The sequence below is a fragment of the Xenia sp. Carnegie-2017 genome, unplaced genomic scaffold, assembly GCF_021976095.1.
Source record: "Xenia sp. Carnegie-2017 unplaced genomic scaffold, XeniaSp_v1 HiC_scaffold_20, whole genome shotgun sequence".
Classification (NCBI taxonomy): domain Eukaryota; kingdom Metazoa; phylum Cnidaria; class Anthozoa; order Malacalcyonacea; family Xeniidae; genus Xenia; species Xenia sp. Carnegie-2017.
In genome coordinates, this window is record NW_025813483.1 from 4,467,554 (window position 1) to 4,484,750 (window position 17,197).

The 17,197-nt window shown below is 36.5% G+C and overlaps 4 protein-coding genes and 1 long non-coding RNA gene across 6 annotated transcripts in view; 3 read left to right on the forward strand and 2 right to left on the reverse strand.

Annotated features, from left to right (window-relative positions):
• Positions 1–846: 846 nt before the first annotated feature.
• LOC124441526 (tumor necrosis factor alpha-induced protein 3-like) lies at positions 847–4,014 on the forward strand. Its single transcript, XM_046992004.1, has 2 exons — positions 847–1,246; positions 2,129–4,014. The coding sequence occupies exons 1-2, from the start codon at positions 847–849 to the stop codon at positions 4,012–4,014; spliced, it is 2,286 nt and encodes a 761-aa protein (XP_046847960.1).
• Positions 4,015–4,537: 523 nt separating this feature from the next.
• LOC124442390 (tumor necrosis factor alpha-induced protein 3-like) lies at positions 4,538–5,153 on the forward strand. Its single transcript, XM_046992892.1, has 2 exons — positions 4,538–4,748; positions 4,823–5,153. Exons 1-2 carry the CDS (start codon positions 4,664–4,666, stop codon positions 5,080–5,082), a joined length of 345 nt encoding a protein of 114 aa, XP_046848848.1. The 5' UTR covers positions 4,538–4,663; the 3' UTR covers positions 5,083–5,153.
• A 1,459-nt stretch (positions 5,154–6,612) lies between these two features.
• LOC124442398 lies at positions 6,613–7,039 on the reverse strand. The gene is made up of 2 exons (XR_006947239.1): positions 6,915–7,039; positions 6,613–6,787 (listed from the first exon to the last, which is right to left on the reverse strand). It is a non-coding gene; the product is annotated as an uncharacterized LOC124442398 (long non-coding RNA).
• Positions 7,040–11,901: 4,862 nt separating this feature from the next.
• Positions 11,902–12,728, reverse strand: LOC124441527 (tumor necrosis factor alpha-induced protein 3-like). The gene is made up of 2 exons (XM_046992006.1): positions 12,614–12,728; positions 11,902–12,470 (listed from the first exon to the last, which is right to left on the reverse strand). Exons 1-2 carry the CDS (start codon positions 12,726–12,728, stop codon positions 11,902–11,904), a joined length of 684 nt encoding a protein of 227 aa, XP_046847962.1.
• A 296-nt stretch (positions 12,729–13,024) lies between these two features.
• LOC124442386 (tumor necrosis factor alpha-induced protein 3-like) overlaps positions 13,025–17,197 on the forward strand; it is a 31,182-nt gene continuing 27,009 nt past the window's right edge. The window contains exons 1-4 of one of the 2 annotated variants that reach the window (XM_046992884.1): positions 13,025–13,198; positions 13,379–13,792; positions 13,868–15,495; positions 15,638–15,975. In XM_046992884.1, the coding sequence (XP_046848840.1) occupies positions 13,393–13,792; positions 13,868–15,495; positions 15,638–15,805 (2,196 nt within the window). In that variant the 5' untranslated portion in view covers positions 13,025–13,198; positions 13,379–13,392 and the 3' untranslated portion in view covers positions 15,806–15,975. Of the gene's footprint in view, positions 13,199–13,378; positions 13,793–13,867; positions 15,496–15,637; positions 15,976–17,197 lie in introns of those variants that run through there. The other variant, XM_046992885.1, reaches the window with a different exon arrangement.

The following is a 17,197-nucleotide window of genomic DNA, read 5'->3' on the forward strand; positions in this document are numbered from 1 at the left end:
CGTGTGGCTATAGCCTCATAATAACCACGTCTTTTCTCGTTTATCAAATTTCTGCACTTAACTGATAATTTATTCGTCGTATATCATGTTAAAAGCGATTACAAATACTCAATTTATGATAATGCTCTATAATCAAGGGTGCTATTGCATTTTCGTAAATTAAACAATGAGAGACAACGCTGGTTTCCTGAATTTTACGGTACAAGAGAAGTAACTTCAGTTAGTAGTGACTCACTTAAATTTTGCATACCTTTTCATAAGACAATTTTGTTCTTCTGTACAACGCAAATAAACAAAAAATCACAGACGTAAGTTTGTCAAAGGTGTACTACCTTTGTACTTTTAAGTGTCCATTACAGTTGTCTAGCTGTCACAAATGTTCTTATGCGTAAAAACATTTGTGACAGCCCTTACAAAAATATTTATAGAGCACTACATTGAAGCAATGTATTGGATATTCAATGGAATATTCTACAGTATATTTATGGGCCCGAAGCACAATCGGACCTTGGAGCCCTTCGTGTTTCACGATACTCGGACACATTACAATCCAAGAACTCAACAAGTGCAACAAATTTTTACAGCTACAACCACAAAACCCACCTGCACAACACAACACTTGCAAAACACCCTAACACCAATAACCGTTACAACCACCTTTTCACAGAAATAAGACAGCCAACACAACACATTACTATCAACAGCAACCACTACAATATTAATGTAATGACAATCCAATCCATATTCACTATAAATGCAATTATGCAAACAGTTCTTTTACATACACTTTTAATTGCAAATTTTAAAATATATTATACGCTTTTCATAACAGGGACCCGAGTCGTTATGGAACTGCATAGAAGTATTTCTTCAATAGATGTTGCCACTTCGGAAATTATTCGTGATTCAGTTGATGGGGATGTCACTATCCCTGCAGATCAGGGAAAACATCGATTCTTATTAACATCATCGCGATACACTTTTTTGTTCCCGAATCTTTCTTGTTTCAATAGAGATTTTCAAGATTTTTTGTACGCAACCTTAGTAAACATTGCTCTTGAAAATGAGTTGGAAAACAACAGGTCTCTCAACTGGTGTAAAATTCTACCGAAGTTTATTCCGATAAACACCTTGGGCGATGGAAATTCTTTGATGCATGCAGCTTCACTTGGTATGTGGGGTATTCATGACCGAAGATTAACGCTGAGAAAAACTGTTTATCAAGTTCTGATTGAAGACCAAACAGGTTTTAAAATTTTACTCGCGGATTTGATGATGCTGTTTTTATAAAACGCTGAAAATTCACTATTAAAAATTAGTTAGCAGTACGAATTATATCAATTTGAACGGAAACTCTGTTTTGATGACAGATGCTCGTAGCAACGCACCCGCGTTGTCTTGACAACGAAGTGTTAAAAAACAAGGAGCGTTGGTTTTTCATTCATCCAGTAAGAAATTAGTTTACAAAACTCTTTTCTAACTTCTTTATACTGAACTTCTTTCTACTACCTTACATTTTTTCGATTTAAACTATTTTTAAAAATATTTTATTAAATTTTCGGCCATATACTGCAGCTTTCTTCAGAAAAAAACTAGAAGAACATGATGATTTCATATATTGAGCTATCTATCTTATTCACAATGAAATGAACGATTCACAAAAGAAATAATTAGAATATATATTCTATAAGGCTCCGTTTACACTATACCGGATTACTATCGTAGCAGTCGTAACAGGTTAAATTTCTTTTGTACTAAAAGGCAGTGAATTTGTTCAACGTCAGAAACACAATCAAATAGACTAAATTTATCAACTTAATAAGCTTTTACTCCGTACAGTTACACCTTTAAAGCAAATGAAGATGTCGTGATGAGCGAACCGGTATAGTGTAAATGCAGCTATAGTGTGTGATTTAAGAATAATAATTCATTAAAATGTTTCATTGAGTGAAAAAATAGTGCTTAAAATAAACAGGTAATTACATCATAGTTGGTTCTTTAGAGAACTCGTTCCCATGGTCTGACATCTTACATAAATTCTCTGTTAAATGAAACAACTAGAAAAACCATGCGCGCTTAATAACTATGAAGTAATCTCTATATCTTAGTCATTTAAACTTCAATTTAGGCATGTATCAGAAACACTGGCAGTCGGAAGTGAAAAGGCAGTTGGAGGATCAAAATTCTGGTATACCAATGGATTTTGGTGTAGAGCAATTGTATGAAGACTGGAAGAAAACCGTTGCTCTTGCATCAACAGCAAAATCAACCAATAACCATAGTTTTTATTCTCTTGAAGAGATTCATATATTTGCCTTAGCTAATATTCTGCGAAGACCAATTCTGGTGATATGTGACGATTCTCATCGTGGTGCTGGTGTAAACCTTGGTGGCATATACTTACCACTGTTGTCAGACTTGGTGGATTGTATAAAAACTCCTCTTTTGATTGGCTATCACCATGGACATTTTACAGCACTTGTGATGGCAGAAAATAATGAGAGAGGGCATACATTGGCCGATCACAAAATGGTGATTGGAGTACCATTAATGAAACATAATGGCCAGCCTATGAAACTCCGTTGTTTGTTACCAGAGGAAAGAAATTACTCTGATCGACTACAACGGGAATATTTAAACTGTTTAAAGTTACATTACACATTTGACAATGAGTGTGAAATGAAAATACTCGTCGCTGAAATGGAAGCTTGTGAACAAAATCCACATGTTTATGGAATGTTAAAAAGATATTTTAAATCAATGGAAGATATACATTTGGAAACATTGACATTGAATCAGCTATCACTTAATGACCAAAGGACAATCACATCATATTCAACAAAACATGAAGACCATTTTAAAAATAGTAAAGAGCAGAAACCATGTGCCAAGATTAACTGCAGAAACATTGCCAGTATCAATAGCAATTATTGTCATCAATGTAGAAACACAGACAACACCCGTATTTGTAGTTCTCCTGGCTGTGGTTATACTGCCAACCCAGATTATGAAGACTTATGTTCTGTCTGTTTTACAACATTGAAGTCTATACTACTCGAGGGAACAAAGACGGCAACTCCTTCAGCGTCACCTAATGATAGATGTTACAATAACTGCGTGAACAAAGGAAATGATGACTTTCGCGGCCTGTGTTATGATTGCTATAGAGAGAAATTTCTCAATTATCGTTCTTCAGCAAAAAAGGACGTCGGACAATCCAGATCCGTTGTCCAATGCAATAGAATTAGAAAAACAACCAACATGGGAAGGAAAGATGGAAAGAAATTTCAGGTTTGTGATTTTAATGATCAGAGGACAATGGCATCATATTCAACAAAATATGAAGACCATTTTAAAAATAGAAAGGAGCATAAACCATGTGCAAAGATTAACTGCAGAAACATTGCCAGTATTGAAAGCAATTATTGTCATCAATGTAGAAACACAAACAACACACGTATTTGTACTTCTCCTGGCTGTGGTAACACTGCGAACCCAGAATATGAAGACCTATGTTCTGTCTGTTTTACAACATTGAAGTCTATACTACTCGAGAGACCAAAGAGGGCAACTCCATTTGTGTCAGTTAGCGATAGATGTTATAATGACTGTATGAACAATGGAAATGAGGACTTACGTGGCCTGTGTTATGATTGCTACAAAGAAAAGTTTCTCAACTGTCGTTCTTCAGGAAAAAAAGATATCGGACAATCCACATCCCATGTGCAAGGTAATACAACTAGAAAAACAACAAACAGTGGAAGGAAAGATGAAAAGAAATTTCATGTTTTTAACGCAAGTTCATCCACGCGCTCAGTTAACGTTGTATCCCATCCAAACTGTGCGAAAATTTCGCCTATTTCAAGAAAAGTAGAAACGGTCGAGAGAAGATGTCTGACTAAAAAATGTGTGTTCTTTGGTACTCCAGAGAATGAAAACTTGTGTTCACAATGTTATGCAACTCTAAAACTAAAGTCGGAAAAGAAGACTCAAGACAGAAGAAAAACGAGATAAAAAGAACAGGAAAATAACGCAACAAGCCATGCTTTGCACAGGTTTCATTACGAGAATGAACTTCATTATCAGGAGAAGGAATTATTTGCCAACTTTTCAGTTTCACCTAGAGTAAGGTTTTTTATTTTTTAGCCAATTTTTGGTGAGAAAAGTGCTGCAGCATCTTCATCACCAGCTCAAAGGCTGTGAATGTTTTGGAACAGGAGAAAATCAGGGTTTTTGTTATAAATGTTTTGAGTCAGGGAGTATCCGTTACATGTTTAAAGATGTAAATCGTCCAAGTTAGTAAAGTCCCGAGAAGAATTGTAACTGTTGGTGTTGATGTTAATGTATTCAATGTATTTAATGTATTTAATATGAAATGTATTCACTTACTTATATAAATGTTGGTATACATTGGATGTGACAAGCCTCATACACAATTTCGTAACAATTGCATATATTGGCAATGTTGGCATTTATTTTTCACTCGCCACTTTCGCTATTAAGTTATTATTCAAGAGGGTAGGACAATTATGCAAGCCATGACAAAGATAGCACTTAGCTATAATATTAGTAATGGTAATGACCCACTTGAGTACTACTACTCAAATCACAGACATCATGAGACTCAAGAGTGAGGGACATCAAAAGATAAACGCATTAAACTATGGAAATAACTTGTAGCACACTTATTTTCGTTTGTGGTTATTTGATAAAAACAATCTGTCAAATTCTTACCAAAGATGTGACAGGTAAGGAGCTCGGGTGTGTGATGAGGAACACGCGAAGAACAAATAAGTCCTTATTCATTTAAACTTCATTTTAGGCATGTATCGACAACGCTGGCAGCTGGGAATCGTAAGGCAGTTGGAGGATCAAAATGCTGGTGTCCCAATGGATTTTGGTGTCGAGCAATGGAACGAAGACTGGAAAAAAACAGTCGCTCTTCCAGCAACACCAAGTTTTTACTGTCTTGAGGAGATTCATATATTTGCCTTAGCTAATATTCTTCGAAGACCAATTCTTGTAATATGTGCCAATTTTAATCGTGGTGACTTCGTACATTCATCAAATTTTTGCACTTAACTGATAATTTTTTTTCATATATAATGTTAACAACGATTACAAATACTCAATTTATCGTAATGGCTCCATAATCAAAGGTGCTACTTCAATGCTAAGCCCTCAGTCCTTCGTTACAACACTTGCAAAACACCCCAATATCAATAACCTTTAAAAGCTCCTAATAACAAACAAAAACAACTACCACAAAACGCACATTACTATCAACAGGAACTTCTACATTGACAATCCAATCCATATTTCCACTATAAATGCAATTATGCAAACAGTTCTTTTAGATACACTTTGAATTGCAAATTAGGCTTATCATAACAGGGACCCGAGTCGTTATGGAACTATAAAAGTATTAGCGAGCTTTAGCAAAGACTACGAGTACGACTACGAGTACGATTACGTCATTTTGGCGCGAAAACATTGTTGCGACAACAACAACATGCAGCCGTCATCAATTTTTGTACGATGTTTTGTAAAAAATTCGTAGTCGCGACTACGATGTCTTTTTTAAGCAAAGAAAGTAGATATATTTCTTCATTCCGTAAGATATTAGTTGACAGTACTAGCATCCAGGCTTTAATTTAGAACCCATTTTTGAGCGCAGATGTACATTAAAAAGGAAAATAGGACCTGCAAAACTTTCATGTATTTCGTACGCAAAGTGAAAGGTAAACAAACAATAAAATAGTACAAATATATCGTACATTAAACTTGAAATAGTGAAGATTTTTCAGTCTAAAGAGTCCTATATTCTCGCAAAATCAGTATTACCGATTCGTTGATATCATAATTGACAAATGACAAATAGAGCCGTAGCTGCTTCCCTAACTTCGGTGTTTGAGGAAGTGACAACGACAACAAACTTCCTCGTGCCATTCTCTTACACGGTCAAACTTCATACTCGTTGTCGTAGTCGTGCTCTTGCTAAAGCTCCCTAATGAAAGAGGCCCAGCAACACAATAACGCCTTCGAGAAATTACACGCATTTTAAAAGCTCGTAAAAGTGTTCCCTCTGGATCAACTCTGCGCATCGATTGACGAATGCGTGTTTGTTGGACAAATACACCTCTGGATAGCAAAAGGCCTGTCATTCTTTTCGAGCCAACGTTCGGAAAGTCTTTCTGAATGTTCGATAAGTAACTGTCGGTATTTCGGTGTAAACATTCCATGGCCAATTGTAAACACGCTTCCTGAGCGCTTCGAGTGCTTCGTTTTGCTTAGCTGTGTAATTAAACTATAAACAATCAAGTATTTCCGGAATGATCCTGCAATTAATTAGCCAAAACGTCCCTCGCCCACGTGCGCTCTTTCTCGCATGCAAATCAAAGAATATTACCATCATACATTAACGTAATCATAAAAATTGGCATATATAGTAACAAACGCGTTGCAGTGTGTTATAAGGAACACGCGAAGAACTTAGCTAATATTCTTCGAAGACCAATTTGAAGAAAACGGCACCCGACGATGAGGTTGTGTTTGATTGATAGTTGTTTTTTCGACCAATATTGCTTCCTGCAATATTGGCTTTTTCTTCGATTTTTCTTCTGTCACTTCATTTTCTTGAATTAGTTAAAATTCACTTCATCGAAGAGATTTACGCTGGAACCGGTGTGTCTTTGTGTCTTCTAAGTGTGTCTTTCGTCACACTTTGTCCTTCGTTTAAACTTCAAACACAGCTTTTGGTAGACTTTTGTTTACTCAAATAAAAGCGCTATGTGAAAGGTAAACGTGAAAGGTAAACAAACAATAAAATAGTACAAATATATCGTACATTAAACTTGAAATAGTGAAGATTTTTCAGTCTAAAGAGTCCTATATTCTCGCAAAATCAGTATTACCGATTCGTTGATATCATAATTGACAAATAGAGCCGTAGCTGCTTCCCTAACTTCGGTGTTTGACGAAGTGACAACGACAACAAACTTCCTCGTGCCATTCTCTTACACGGTCAAACTTCATACTCGTTGTCGTAGTCGTGCTCTTGGCTAAAGCTCCTTAATGAAAGAGGCACAGCGACACAATAACGCCTTCGAGAAATTACACGCATTTTAAAAGCTCGTAAAAGTGTTCCCTCTGGATCAACTCTGCGCATCGATTGACGAATGCGTGTTTGTTGGACAAATACACCTCTGGATAGCAAAAGGCCTGTCATTCTTTTCGAGCCAACGTTCGGAAAGTCTTTCTGAATGTTCGATATCACCTCGTCTAGTTCGTGATCTGTAAAAGCTAAGTAACTGTCGGTATTTCGGTGTAAACATTCCATGGCCAATTGTAAACACGCTTCCTGAACGCTTCGAGTGCTTCGTTTTGCTTAGCTGTGTAATTAAACTATAAACAATCAAGTATTTCTGGAGTGATCCTGGAATTAATTAACAAAAACGTCCCTCGCCCACGTGCGCTCTTTCTCGCATGCAAATCAAACAATATTACCATCATACATTAACGTAATCATACAAATTGGCATATATAGTAACAAACGCGTTGCAGTGTGTTATAAGGAACACGCGAAGAACTTAGCTAATATTCTTCGAAGACCAATTTGAAGAAAACGGCACCCGACGATGAGGTTGTGTTTGATTGATAGTTGTTTTTTCGACCAATATTGCTTCCTGCAATATTGGCTTTTTCTTCGTCACTTCATTTTCTTGAATTAGTTAAAATTCACTTCATCGAAGAGATTTACGCTGGAACCGGTGTGTCTTTGTGTCTTTTAAGAGTGTCTTTCGTCACACTTTGTCCTTCGTTTAAACTTCAAACACAGCTTTTGGTAGACTTTTGTTTACTCAAATAAAAGCGCTATGGAAATTATTTTTGGTTGTCTGCTGAAAACAATCAGCCAAATTCTTACTGAAGATGTCACTTATCAACAGCGCTGGCAGTTGGAAGTCGAAACGCAGTTGGAGGATCAAAAGGCTGGTACCCCAATGGATTTTGGTGTCGAGCAATGGAGTGAAGACTGGAAGAAAACAGTCGCTGTTCCAACAACACCAGGTTTTTACTGCCTTGAGGGCATTCATATATTTGCCTTTACTAACTTTTTACGAAGACCCATTCTGGTAATATGTGACGATTCTCATCGTGGTGACTGTGATGACCAAAGTGCTGGTGTAAACCTTGGTGGCATATACTTACCACTGTTATCTGACTCCGTGGATTGTATCAAAACTCCTCTTTTGATTCGCTACCACCATGGACACTTTATAGAACTTGTGATGGCAGAAAATAATGAAGGAGTACCATTAATGAAACATGATGGTCAGCCTATGAAAGTCCGTTGTTTGTTACCAGAGGAAAGAAATTTCTCAGATCGATTGTTGCGGGAATACTTGAACTGTTCAAAGTTGATTTACACTGATGAAAATGGGTGTATAAAGGAAATACTTGTATCTAAAATGTAAGCCACAGTAATTCTGTACGTTGAGAAAGTTAAAACTATGCAACGCGTTTGTTATTACATGTGCATAGACACGTTAAACTGATATACACTAAGCTAGGGAAAGTCTTGTAAGAAAAACAATCCGTGAAATGCAATATACTATTCTTTGTTTTGAATGCGAGAAAGATGAATTGCGTAAAATCAGTCAAGAGACTCAGATCTTTGTCTTTCTCTACTGTCTGTACGCTCTCTCTCAAATTGAATATCCACGAGGTGAGTTGCCAAAAAATAACGTGCTCACGTTTATGATGATAATACAAATGTGCCACGAACTATTGAATTACAAAGATTTTACTTTCTGGGGTGCAGATTAACATGTCGCGATTCGCGATAAGCTTTTGAAGACTCGCAGCGTAATAAATGTGGTAAATAGCAAAAGCTACGACACACAAATCTCCACAACTTAACTCTTTAAAATAAATTTCGACTGCCTGTATAACTTTGGCCCTGTTCACACGATACCGGATTCGTTTGATACAGGATTACTTTTCGTACCGGATAGGCCTTGCGTTCACACGGCTTCGCTGCTATCCGATACGCTTTGTATCGTTTTTCCGGAGCGATTTGACTCCGCTGTGGAAGTGGTAGAAAAACCAATCCGATACGTTCCGTTGTCGTGTGAACGCTTGAATCCGATACGTTCCACTTTGGTAACTAAGAAGTCCGTGCGATTTTTCAAAAATGAAAGCAAACATAGAGATACAAACTATGTTTTAAATGAATAATCCGCCAGCAAATATAATATATCTTCAACATGGCATGTTTAAGCTTTTAACAATGTATTATCGCAGTGTGAAAAGCTTCTTTCTAGTATTATTGTAATGGCAACATATATTCGGTCGTATTTGGACTTTACACTCTTCCAGTCCTTGCGCCCATTCGTAAAAAACCTTAATACGCCTAAGAAGAAACTCTACTTAGTTATCTGTCAAAAAAAATTCTCATTTTCTTACGAATTATTTGAATTAGCAACCATCGTCGTTATCGCTTGCACGCACAAGTACTGGGGCGATATTAAAACTTATGTATCGTCTTACGAATCCGGCATCGTGTGAACAGAGTGCATTTTTCGTATCGGATTGCTCAGCGAATCCGGTACAAGACGAATCCGGTATCGTGTGAACAGGGAAGTCAGAGTTCGGAACAACTTAGGCTCAAATGAAAGAGTATTGTATTATTACTTTGCATACCAAGTCTAAAATCTTTACGTTAAATACAACTCGAGAAATAAAGCAATGCATACACAGTAATTCAGTACGTTGAGAAAGTTAAAATAATGCAACGCGTTTGTTATTACATATACAAGCCGGCTTGATAACAAATAGCTTAATAAACCACACACAAAACAACTATTTATTGTGCTAAATTGCGGTCGTTTACATGATGACTAAACGGAAAGAAGTGTAAACAAAATCATAGGAACTATAACATTGCAAGTGCCAAGCATTAAATTCCTTTCAAATACGTTTATGTCTTATTGAGAGTCGATTACAGCTGAATCATGCAAAAGTTAAACGTCGGCTGATTTCAATGGTTGTAGTTTCGGTACACCTAAGATCGTTTACTTAAACTTTTACCTGCTTATCGTAGCTCTCAAGATCATGGTTACACTTCATACAATTTGGAGCACAGAGGTGTAAATATATGTAACTTCCTATCGGTTGTGCTGGGAAGATTAAATTTAGAAGTGAACTATAAAAAAACATTTCAATCCTCCTCTTCTAAATTACGACCTATCATATCGACGGACATTCACGGGGGAGTACAAGCAAAGAAGCATCCAAGTGACAATAGAGCATAAGAGTGACAACCCATATTTTAAAACAAGAACAAACAGAATTACACCAACATTAGATCATTGCCGACTTTCAAATTAATAGAATGAATGTCATTTAATGTCCTTGACCATACATATTCTTGACGTAGTTCCTCGTTGCCATCTTTTCGTAAATCGTCAACCGAAATTTTTTGAGAGGAAGATGGGCAATTTCTACGTCTACACTTCGACTTATTTTCGGCTTTTCCAAGTCAGAAATGGGAAATATGTATTATTATCAGCGATTATTATGCAATGTTGGTGCAGTCTCGATCGTGATTGGCTGACGTAATTCTTTATATGAAAATTGTAAACAAAAAAGCTTTTGCTATTTACCTCGCGATGTATCGCGCTTTGCAAATCGCGACATGTTAATTTACACCCCAGAAAGTAAACTCTTTTTAATCTTGGTACTTCCTCAATAGTTCGTGGTAAAATTTGTAATAGCATCATAAACTTGAGCACATTATATTTTGCAACTCTCCACATTCTGAAGGGTTCATTCCAAGTGTAAAGTATAGTAAAGTAAGTTAACTGACTAACTGACTGTAAAAAACATAATGCTGAAGATAGCTTCATTTTCAAAAAGATAGAAGATCATTTACAGTTGCGATCGGCCATCAGTAATGTCCACAGATTTCGGAACAGCTAGCTTGCACCAACCAACGCAAGATATATTGTGAATTGTACGAAGTGGATCGATGCATGCAAATCACGCGTCCGTGCGCCCCTTGTTATACGAAATTGTCATAGGAACAATATTAACTTAATGAGAGATGATGTGAATTTCTTGCAATGTTGGAATTCGTAGGAATTTTAGCGAAAAACGCCACCGCCCACGTATACAATCGTGCCGTTTCAAATGCAAATTTAAGTATTTAAATTTTCTAAATGTAATACATCAGCTAAAATCGAGTGATCAACGACATCAATTATACATATTTTACAATTATACAATTATTCACGTTTGCCGAAAAACACATGAAATGGATTCACTGTGCCGTATTTAGCCGACTCGGAAACAAAACTACAGTTTTAAAATATAGTCCGTTTCTACGTGTAAAGTATAGTGAAGTAAGTTAACTGACTAACTGACTGTAAAAAACATAATGCTGACGATAGCTTCATTTTCAAAAAGATAGAAGATCATTTACGTTGACTTTACTGATGATATTTTGCTTATAGCTATACTTCATGTTGTATCAATAAATTATGTTTATTATACAGAATTTTCAATGACTAACATAATTGATCAAACTACATTATAATGTAAAATATTCTCTGCTGCTTAAAAAGTTGAGCTTGAGTTAACTTATATAAATTATGTTCATTATACAATACTTCAAATGATTTACATAAATGATCAAATTACATTATGATATAACGTCTTATATTCAATGCTATTTAAAAAGTTGAGCTTAAGTTAACTTATTACAAATTATGTTCATTGCACGCCGAAACGAGAACAGAGACATGACGTCAGTAAACATTCAACATGAGCCCGCAGTACTTTTGTTGCAGCCCCTGTTATGTCACATTAAGGCTATCCACATGCACACATTGCGTACTTATTTTAGCCGCAAGTATCACAGACTTGCATTTTTGCAAAAAGTATTTCCGTTATACACCCATTTTCATTAGTGTAATTCAACTTTAAACAGTTCAAGTATTCCCGCAGTAATCGATCTGAGAAATTGCTTTCCACTGGTAACAAACAACGGAGTTTCATAAGCTGGCCATCATGTTTCATTAATGATACTCTCTCATTACTTTCTGCCATCACAAATTCTGTAAAGTGTCCATGGTGGTAGCGAATCAAAAGAGGGGTTTTGATACAATCCACGGAGTCAGACAACAATGGTAAGTATATACCACCAACGTTTACACCAGCAATTGGTTCATCATAGTCACCACGATGAAAATCGTCACATATTACCAGAATTGGTCTTCGAAGAAAATTAGTCAAGGCAAATAAATGAATTCCTTCAAGACAGTGAAAACTGTTGTGTGTAGTTGATTTTGCTGTTGTTGGAAGAGCGACTGTTTTCTTCCACTCTTCGCTCCACTGCTCAATGCCAATATCCATTGGACTTCCACCATTCTCATCCTCCAAGTCGGACTGCCAACGTTTTTGATAAGTGCCTAAAATGATGTTGAAATGAATAAACGCATTTGCTGGGCTTCTCGGTGGGTAGGTCACAAACTTCGTTTAAGGTGCTAAACCCTATAGCAGTTACCAGATAATTCTGTTCTGGACACAAGGTCAAGCGAGCAACATTTCAAACCTGTTCGATCTTTAATAAGAGTTTGTCTGATAATGTTTCTCTGCCTCATTGAATTGCTGTTAATTCCACAAACACCAAGACTAGCGACATGCAGCCAAGAGTTGCGATCGGCCATTAGTAATTTCCACAGATTTCGGAACAGCTAGCCTGCACTATCCAACGCAAGATATAGTGTGGTTTGTACGAGGTCGATGCGTACTTAGAGCCAAAAAACGTCACTGCCCACGTAAACAAGCTTGTTATATAGTCGATAGCGCCTCACTGAAAAAAGTCACCACCCACGTACACTGCTATTTTTCACCACTGTATTCAAAGGGGTTTCCCCTAAATCCTGTGATGTTATAAACAGAAACACTATTGACGGGGAATCATACCCCGGGGAACGAACCGTAACCTTGAATGTTCAGGCATTGTTGTTGTGTTGTATAAATTGATAGTAGCATTCTCATTTTAGCAAATCATAGTGTTAAAGAAGAAACAGCAGATCAAAAAGAAAAAATTTGTTATATTAAGGCAGGGAAGTTTATTTGTCAGAATGCCCATTGTACTTTTCAAAGGAAAGCACAACCACACGCAACATCAAAGGTATGAGTAAAACTTTTCATGATAAAACATTTTGATCATGTGATTTAAACGACGTATTTTCCGATAGCAGATGTTTTGTTACAAATTGCAATCCATTTTTCAAGATACGATTTTTTGATACACTTTGAATTGCAAATTTAAGTAATTTCTAATAAATAATTTACATGCTTTTGATAACAGGGATCCCAGTCGCAATGGAACTGCAAAGAAGTATTTCTTCAATAGACGTTGCAACTTCGGAAATTATTCGTGACTCAATTGATAGGGATGTCACTATCCCTGCAGATCAAGACAGACATCGATTCCTATTAACATCACCGCGATACACTTTCCTATTCCCGGCTTTTTCTCGCTTGAATAAAGATCTTTGCGAATATATTTTCACAGCTTTAGTAAACATTGCTCTTGAAAATGAGTTGGAAAACAACAGGTCGCTCAACTGGTGTAAAATTTTCCCAAAGTTTATTCCTATAAACACCTTGGGCGATGGAAATTGTTTGATGCACGCGGCTTCACTTGGTATGTGGGGTATTCATGACCGAAGATTAACGCTGAGAAAAACTGTTTATCAAGTTCTTATTGAAGATCAAACAGGTTTGAAAATGTTGCTCGCTTTTAGCTTGTGGCTTTAATAATGTATATTTAATTCTCATTTGATCTTTATTACAGGAGTGTATCGAAAACGCTGGCAGTCGGAAGTGGAAAGGCAGTTGGAGGGTCAGAATGGTGGAAGTCTAATGGATATTGGCATTGAGCAATGGAGCGAAGACTGGAAGAAAACAGTCGCTCTAGCATCAACAGCAAAATCAATCAAAAACCACAGCTTCCACTCTCTAGAGGAGATTCATATATTTGCCTTAGCTAATGTTCTTCGAAGACCAATTCTGGTAATATGTGACAATTTTCATCGTGGTGACTATGATGAACCAATTGCTGGTGTGAACCTTGGTGGCATATACTTACCACTGTTGTCAGACTCTGTGGATTGTATCAAAACCCCTCTTCTGATTGGCTATCACCATGGACACTTTACAGCACTTGTGATGGCAGAAAATAATGAGAGAGGGCATGCATTGGATAATCACAAATTGGTGATGGGAGTACCATTAACTAAATATGACGGCCAGCCTATGAAACTTCATTCTTTGTTACCAGAGGAAAGCAATTACTCAGATCGATTACTAAGGGAATATTTGAACTGTTTAAAGTTAGATTACACTGATGAAAATGGGTGTATAATGGAAATACTTGTAGCTAAAATGGAAGCTTTTGAACAAGATCCACATCTTGATAGAATGTTGAAACGATATTTCAAATCAATGGAACATATATACTTGGAAACATTGGCAATGAAACAGCTATCACTTAATGATCAAAGTACAATCACATCTTATTCAACACATCATGAAGACCATTTTAAAAATAGTAAGGAGCACAAACCCTGTGCAAAGATTAACTGCAGAAACATTGCCAGTGCTGAAAGCAATTATTGTCATCAATGTCGAAACACAGACAACACCCGTATTTGTACTTCTCCTGGCTGTGGTTACACTGCCAACCCAGATTATGAAGGCCTATGTTCTACCTGTTTCACCAAATTGCATGCATTATTGGAGGAGGGGCCTCACATGGTTACCCCATCAGCACCACCTAATGATAGATGTTACAATAATTGTGTGAACAGAGCAAATGTTAACTTACATGGCCTGTGTTATGATTGCTACAAAGAAATATATAATATTCATCAAATAACAAAAAATCATGTAGAACCATTCTCATCGACAATAAACTACAACACAATTGAAAGGACTATCAACAATGGAACAGAAGATGATAAAACTTTTGAGCAGGTTCATGCAAGTGTGCCCACACAACCAGCTGTATCTCGTTCAAATTCTGGCTACGTTTTGCCAAATTCACAATTAAATGGACCAGATATGGAAAATAAGACTTGCACTTTCTTTAACTGTGACAAAATGGCTATGACCAATAAACGTCAACTATGTTATCAACACTATCTTCACTTATCCAGGCAAAAATCAGTACCCCATGTGGAAGCAGTAAAGACAAGATGTCTGACTGAAGAATGTCAATTCTTCGGCATCCCAGAGAATGATAACTTGTGTTCACAATGTTACGCAAAGGCATTGCAACTTGAGTATGACTTAGAGTCTGAAAAGAAGATCAAAGCTGAACAAGAACGAGCTAGAAGGAACTGGCAAATAGCACAACAGCAAAAGAATACAAATCATGATTTCAACAGACTTCATTATGTGAATGAACCCCACTATTATCAGGTAAATATTTGTTTTTGTATCAACTAAACAAAACAATTTCTAGCATAATCTCTAAAGATTGTGGAATTGTACTCGGTTTTGCCAAAAAATCATTTACCAACTTTGCAATACCATCTATAGGACAGTTTCTTTTTATCTTTAGTCAATTGTTGGGAGACAAAGTATTTCAGCGCCTTCATCACCAGCAAAAAGGCGAACATCAAAGTTGATACCATGTGTAACTAAAGGTTGTGGATGTTTTGGTACAGAAGAAGATCAGGGTCTTTGTCATAAATGTTTAAAGAAGAAGGAAATGCTTTTGTCAGAATAGACAGTTTGCGTGTTTTAACAAATTTAACAAACAGTTTTTTGACAAATTTTATTTCAACGAACTAGAAATATTGTCGTTGTAATGTTTAAATTAGCACAGTTTGTTGAGTCTTGATATCAACAGAATTGTATTGGTTTAGTAATAAAGTAATATATTCACTTACTCATAAATGTCGATATGCACTTCGTACATTCATCAAATTTCTGCACTTAACTGATAATTTTTCTTCATATGTAATGTTAACAACGATTACAAATACTAAATTTATCGTAATGGCTCCATAATCAAAGGTGCTATTTCAGTGCTAAGCCCTCAGCCCTTCGTTACAACACTTGCAAAACACCCCAATACTAATAACCATTAAAAGCTCCTAATAACAAACAAAAACAGCTACCACAAAACGCACATTACTATCAACAGGAACTTCTACATTGACAATGCAATCCATATTTCCACTATAAATGCAATTATGCAAACAGTTCTTTTAGATACACTTTGAATTGCAAATTTTAAAATATATCATAGGCTTATCATAACAGGGACCCGAGTCGTTATGGAACTATAGAAGTATTAGCGATCTTCAGCAAAACCTACGAGTACGATTTACGTCATTTTGGCGCGAAAACATTAGGGAGTTTTAGCAGAGCCTACGAGTACGACTACGAGTACGACTTACGTCATTTTGGCGCGAAAACATTGTTGCGACAATAAAAACACGTAGCCGTCGTCAATCTGAGTACGATGTTTTGTAAAAAATTCGTAGTCGCGACTACGATGTCTTTTTTAAGCAAAGAAAGTAGATTTATTTCTTCATTCCTTAAGAGATTAGTTGACAGTACTAGCATCCAGGCTTTAATTTAGAACCCATTTTTGAGCGCAGATGTACATTAAAAAGGAAAATATGACCTGTAAAACTTTCATGTATTTCGTACGCAAAGTGAAAGGTAAACAAACAATAAAATAGTACAAATATATCGTACATTAAACTTGAAATAGTGAAGATTTTTCAGTCTAAAGAGTCCTATATTCTCGCAAAATCAGTATTACCGATTCGTTGATATCATTATTGACAAATAGAGCCGTAGCTGCTTCGCAAACTTTGGTGTTTTACACAATAAAAAGGCTCGTTCTGTTGTTTAGAGCTAAAACAAAATTTTGACGAAGCGACAACTACAACAAACTTCCTCTTGCCATTGTCTTACACGGTCAAACTTCGTACTCGTCGTAGTCGTACTCTTGCTAAAGCTCCCTAATGAAAGAGGCCCAGCAACACAATAACGCCGAGAACGTTCGGAAAGTCTTTCTGAATGTTCGATATCACCTCGTCTTGTTCGTGATCTGTAAAAGCTGAGTAACAGTTTGCAGCTGATAATCCACATTCATGCATTGTCC

Coding starts and splice junctions, on each gene's coding strand:
- LOC124442390 (XM_046992892.1), top strand. CDS start 4,664: ATGGAAATAACTTGTAGCACACTTATTTTCGTTTGTGGTTATTTGATA. Junction 4,749..4,822: donor TCTTACCAAAGATGTGACAG/GTAAGGAGCTCG, acceptor ACTTCATTTTAG/GCATGTATCGACAACGCTGG.
- LOC124441527 (XM_046992006.1), bottom strand. CDS start 12,728: ATGGCCGATCGCAACTCTTGGCTGCATGTCGCTAGTCTTGGTGTTTGT. Junction 12,471..12,613: donor TCTTATTAAAGATCGAACAG/GTTTGAAATGTT, acceptor ACATCATTTTAG/GCACTTATCAAAAACGTTGG.
- LOC124441526 (XM_046992004.1), top strand. CDS start 847: ATGGAACTGCATAGAAGTATTTCTTCAATAGATGTTGCCACTTCGGAA. Junction 1,247..2,128: donor TCTGATTGAAGACCAAACAG/GTTTTAAAATTT, acceptor ACTTCAATTTAG/GCATGTATCAGAAACACTGG.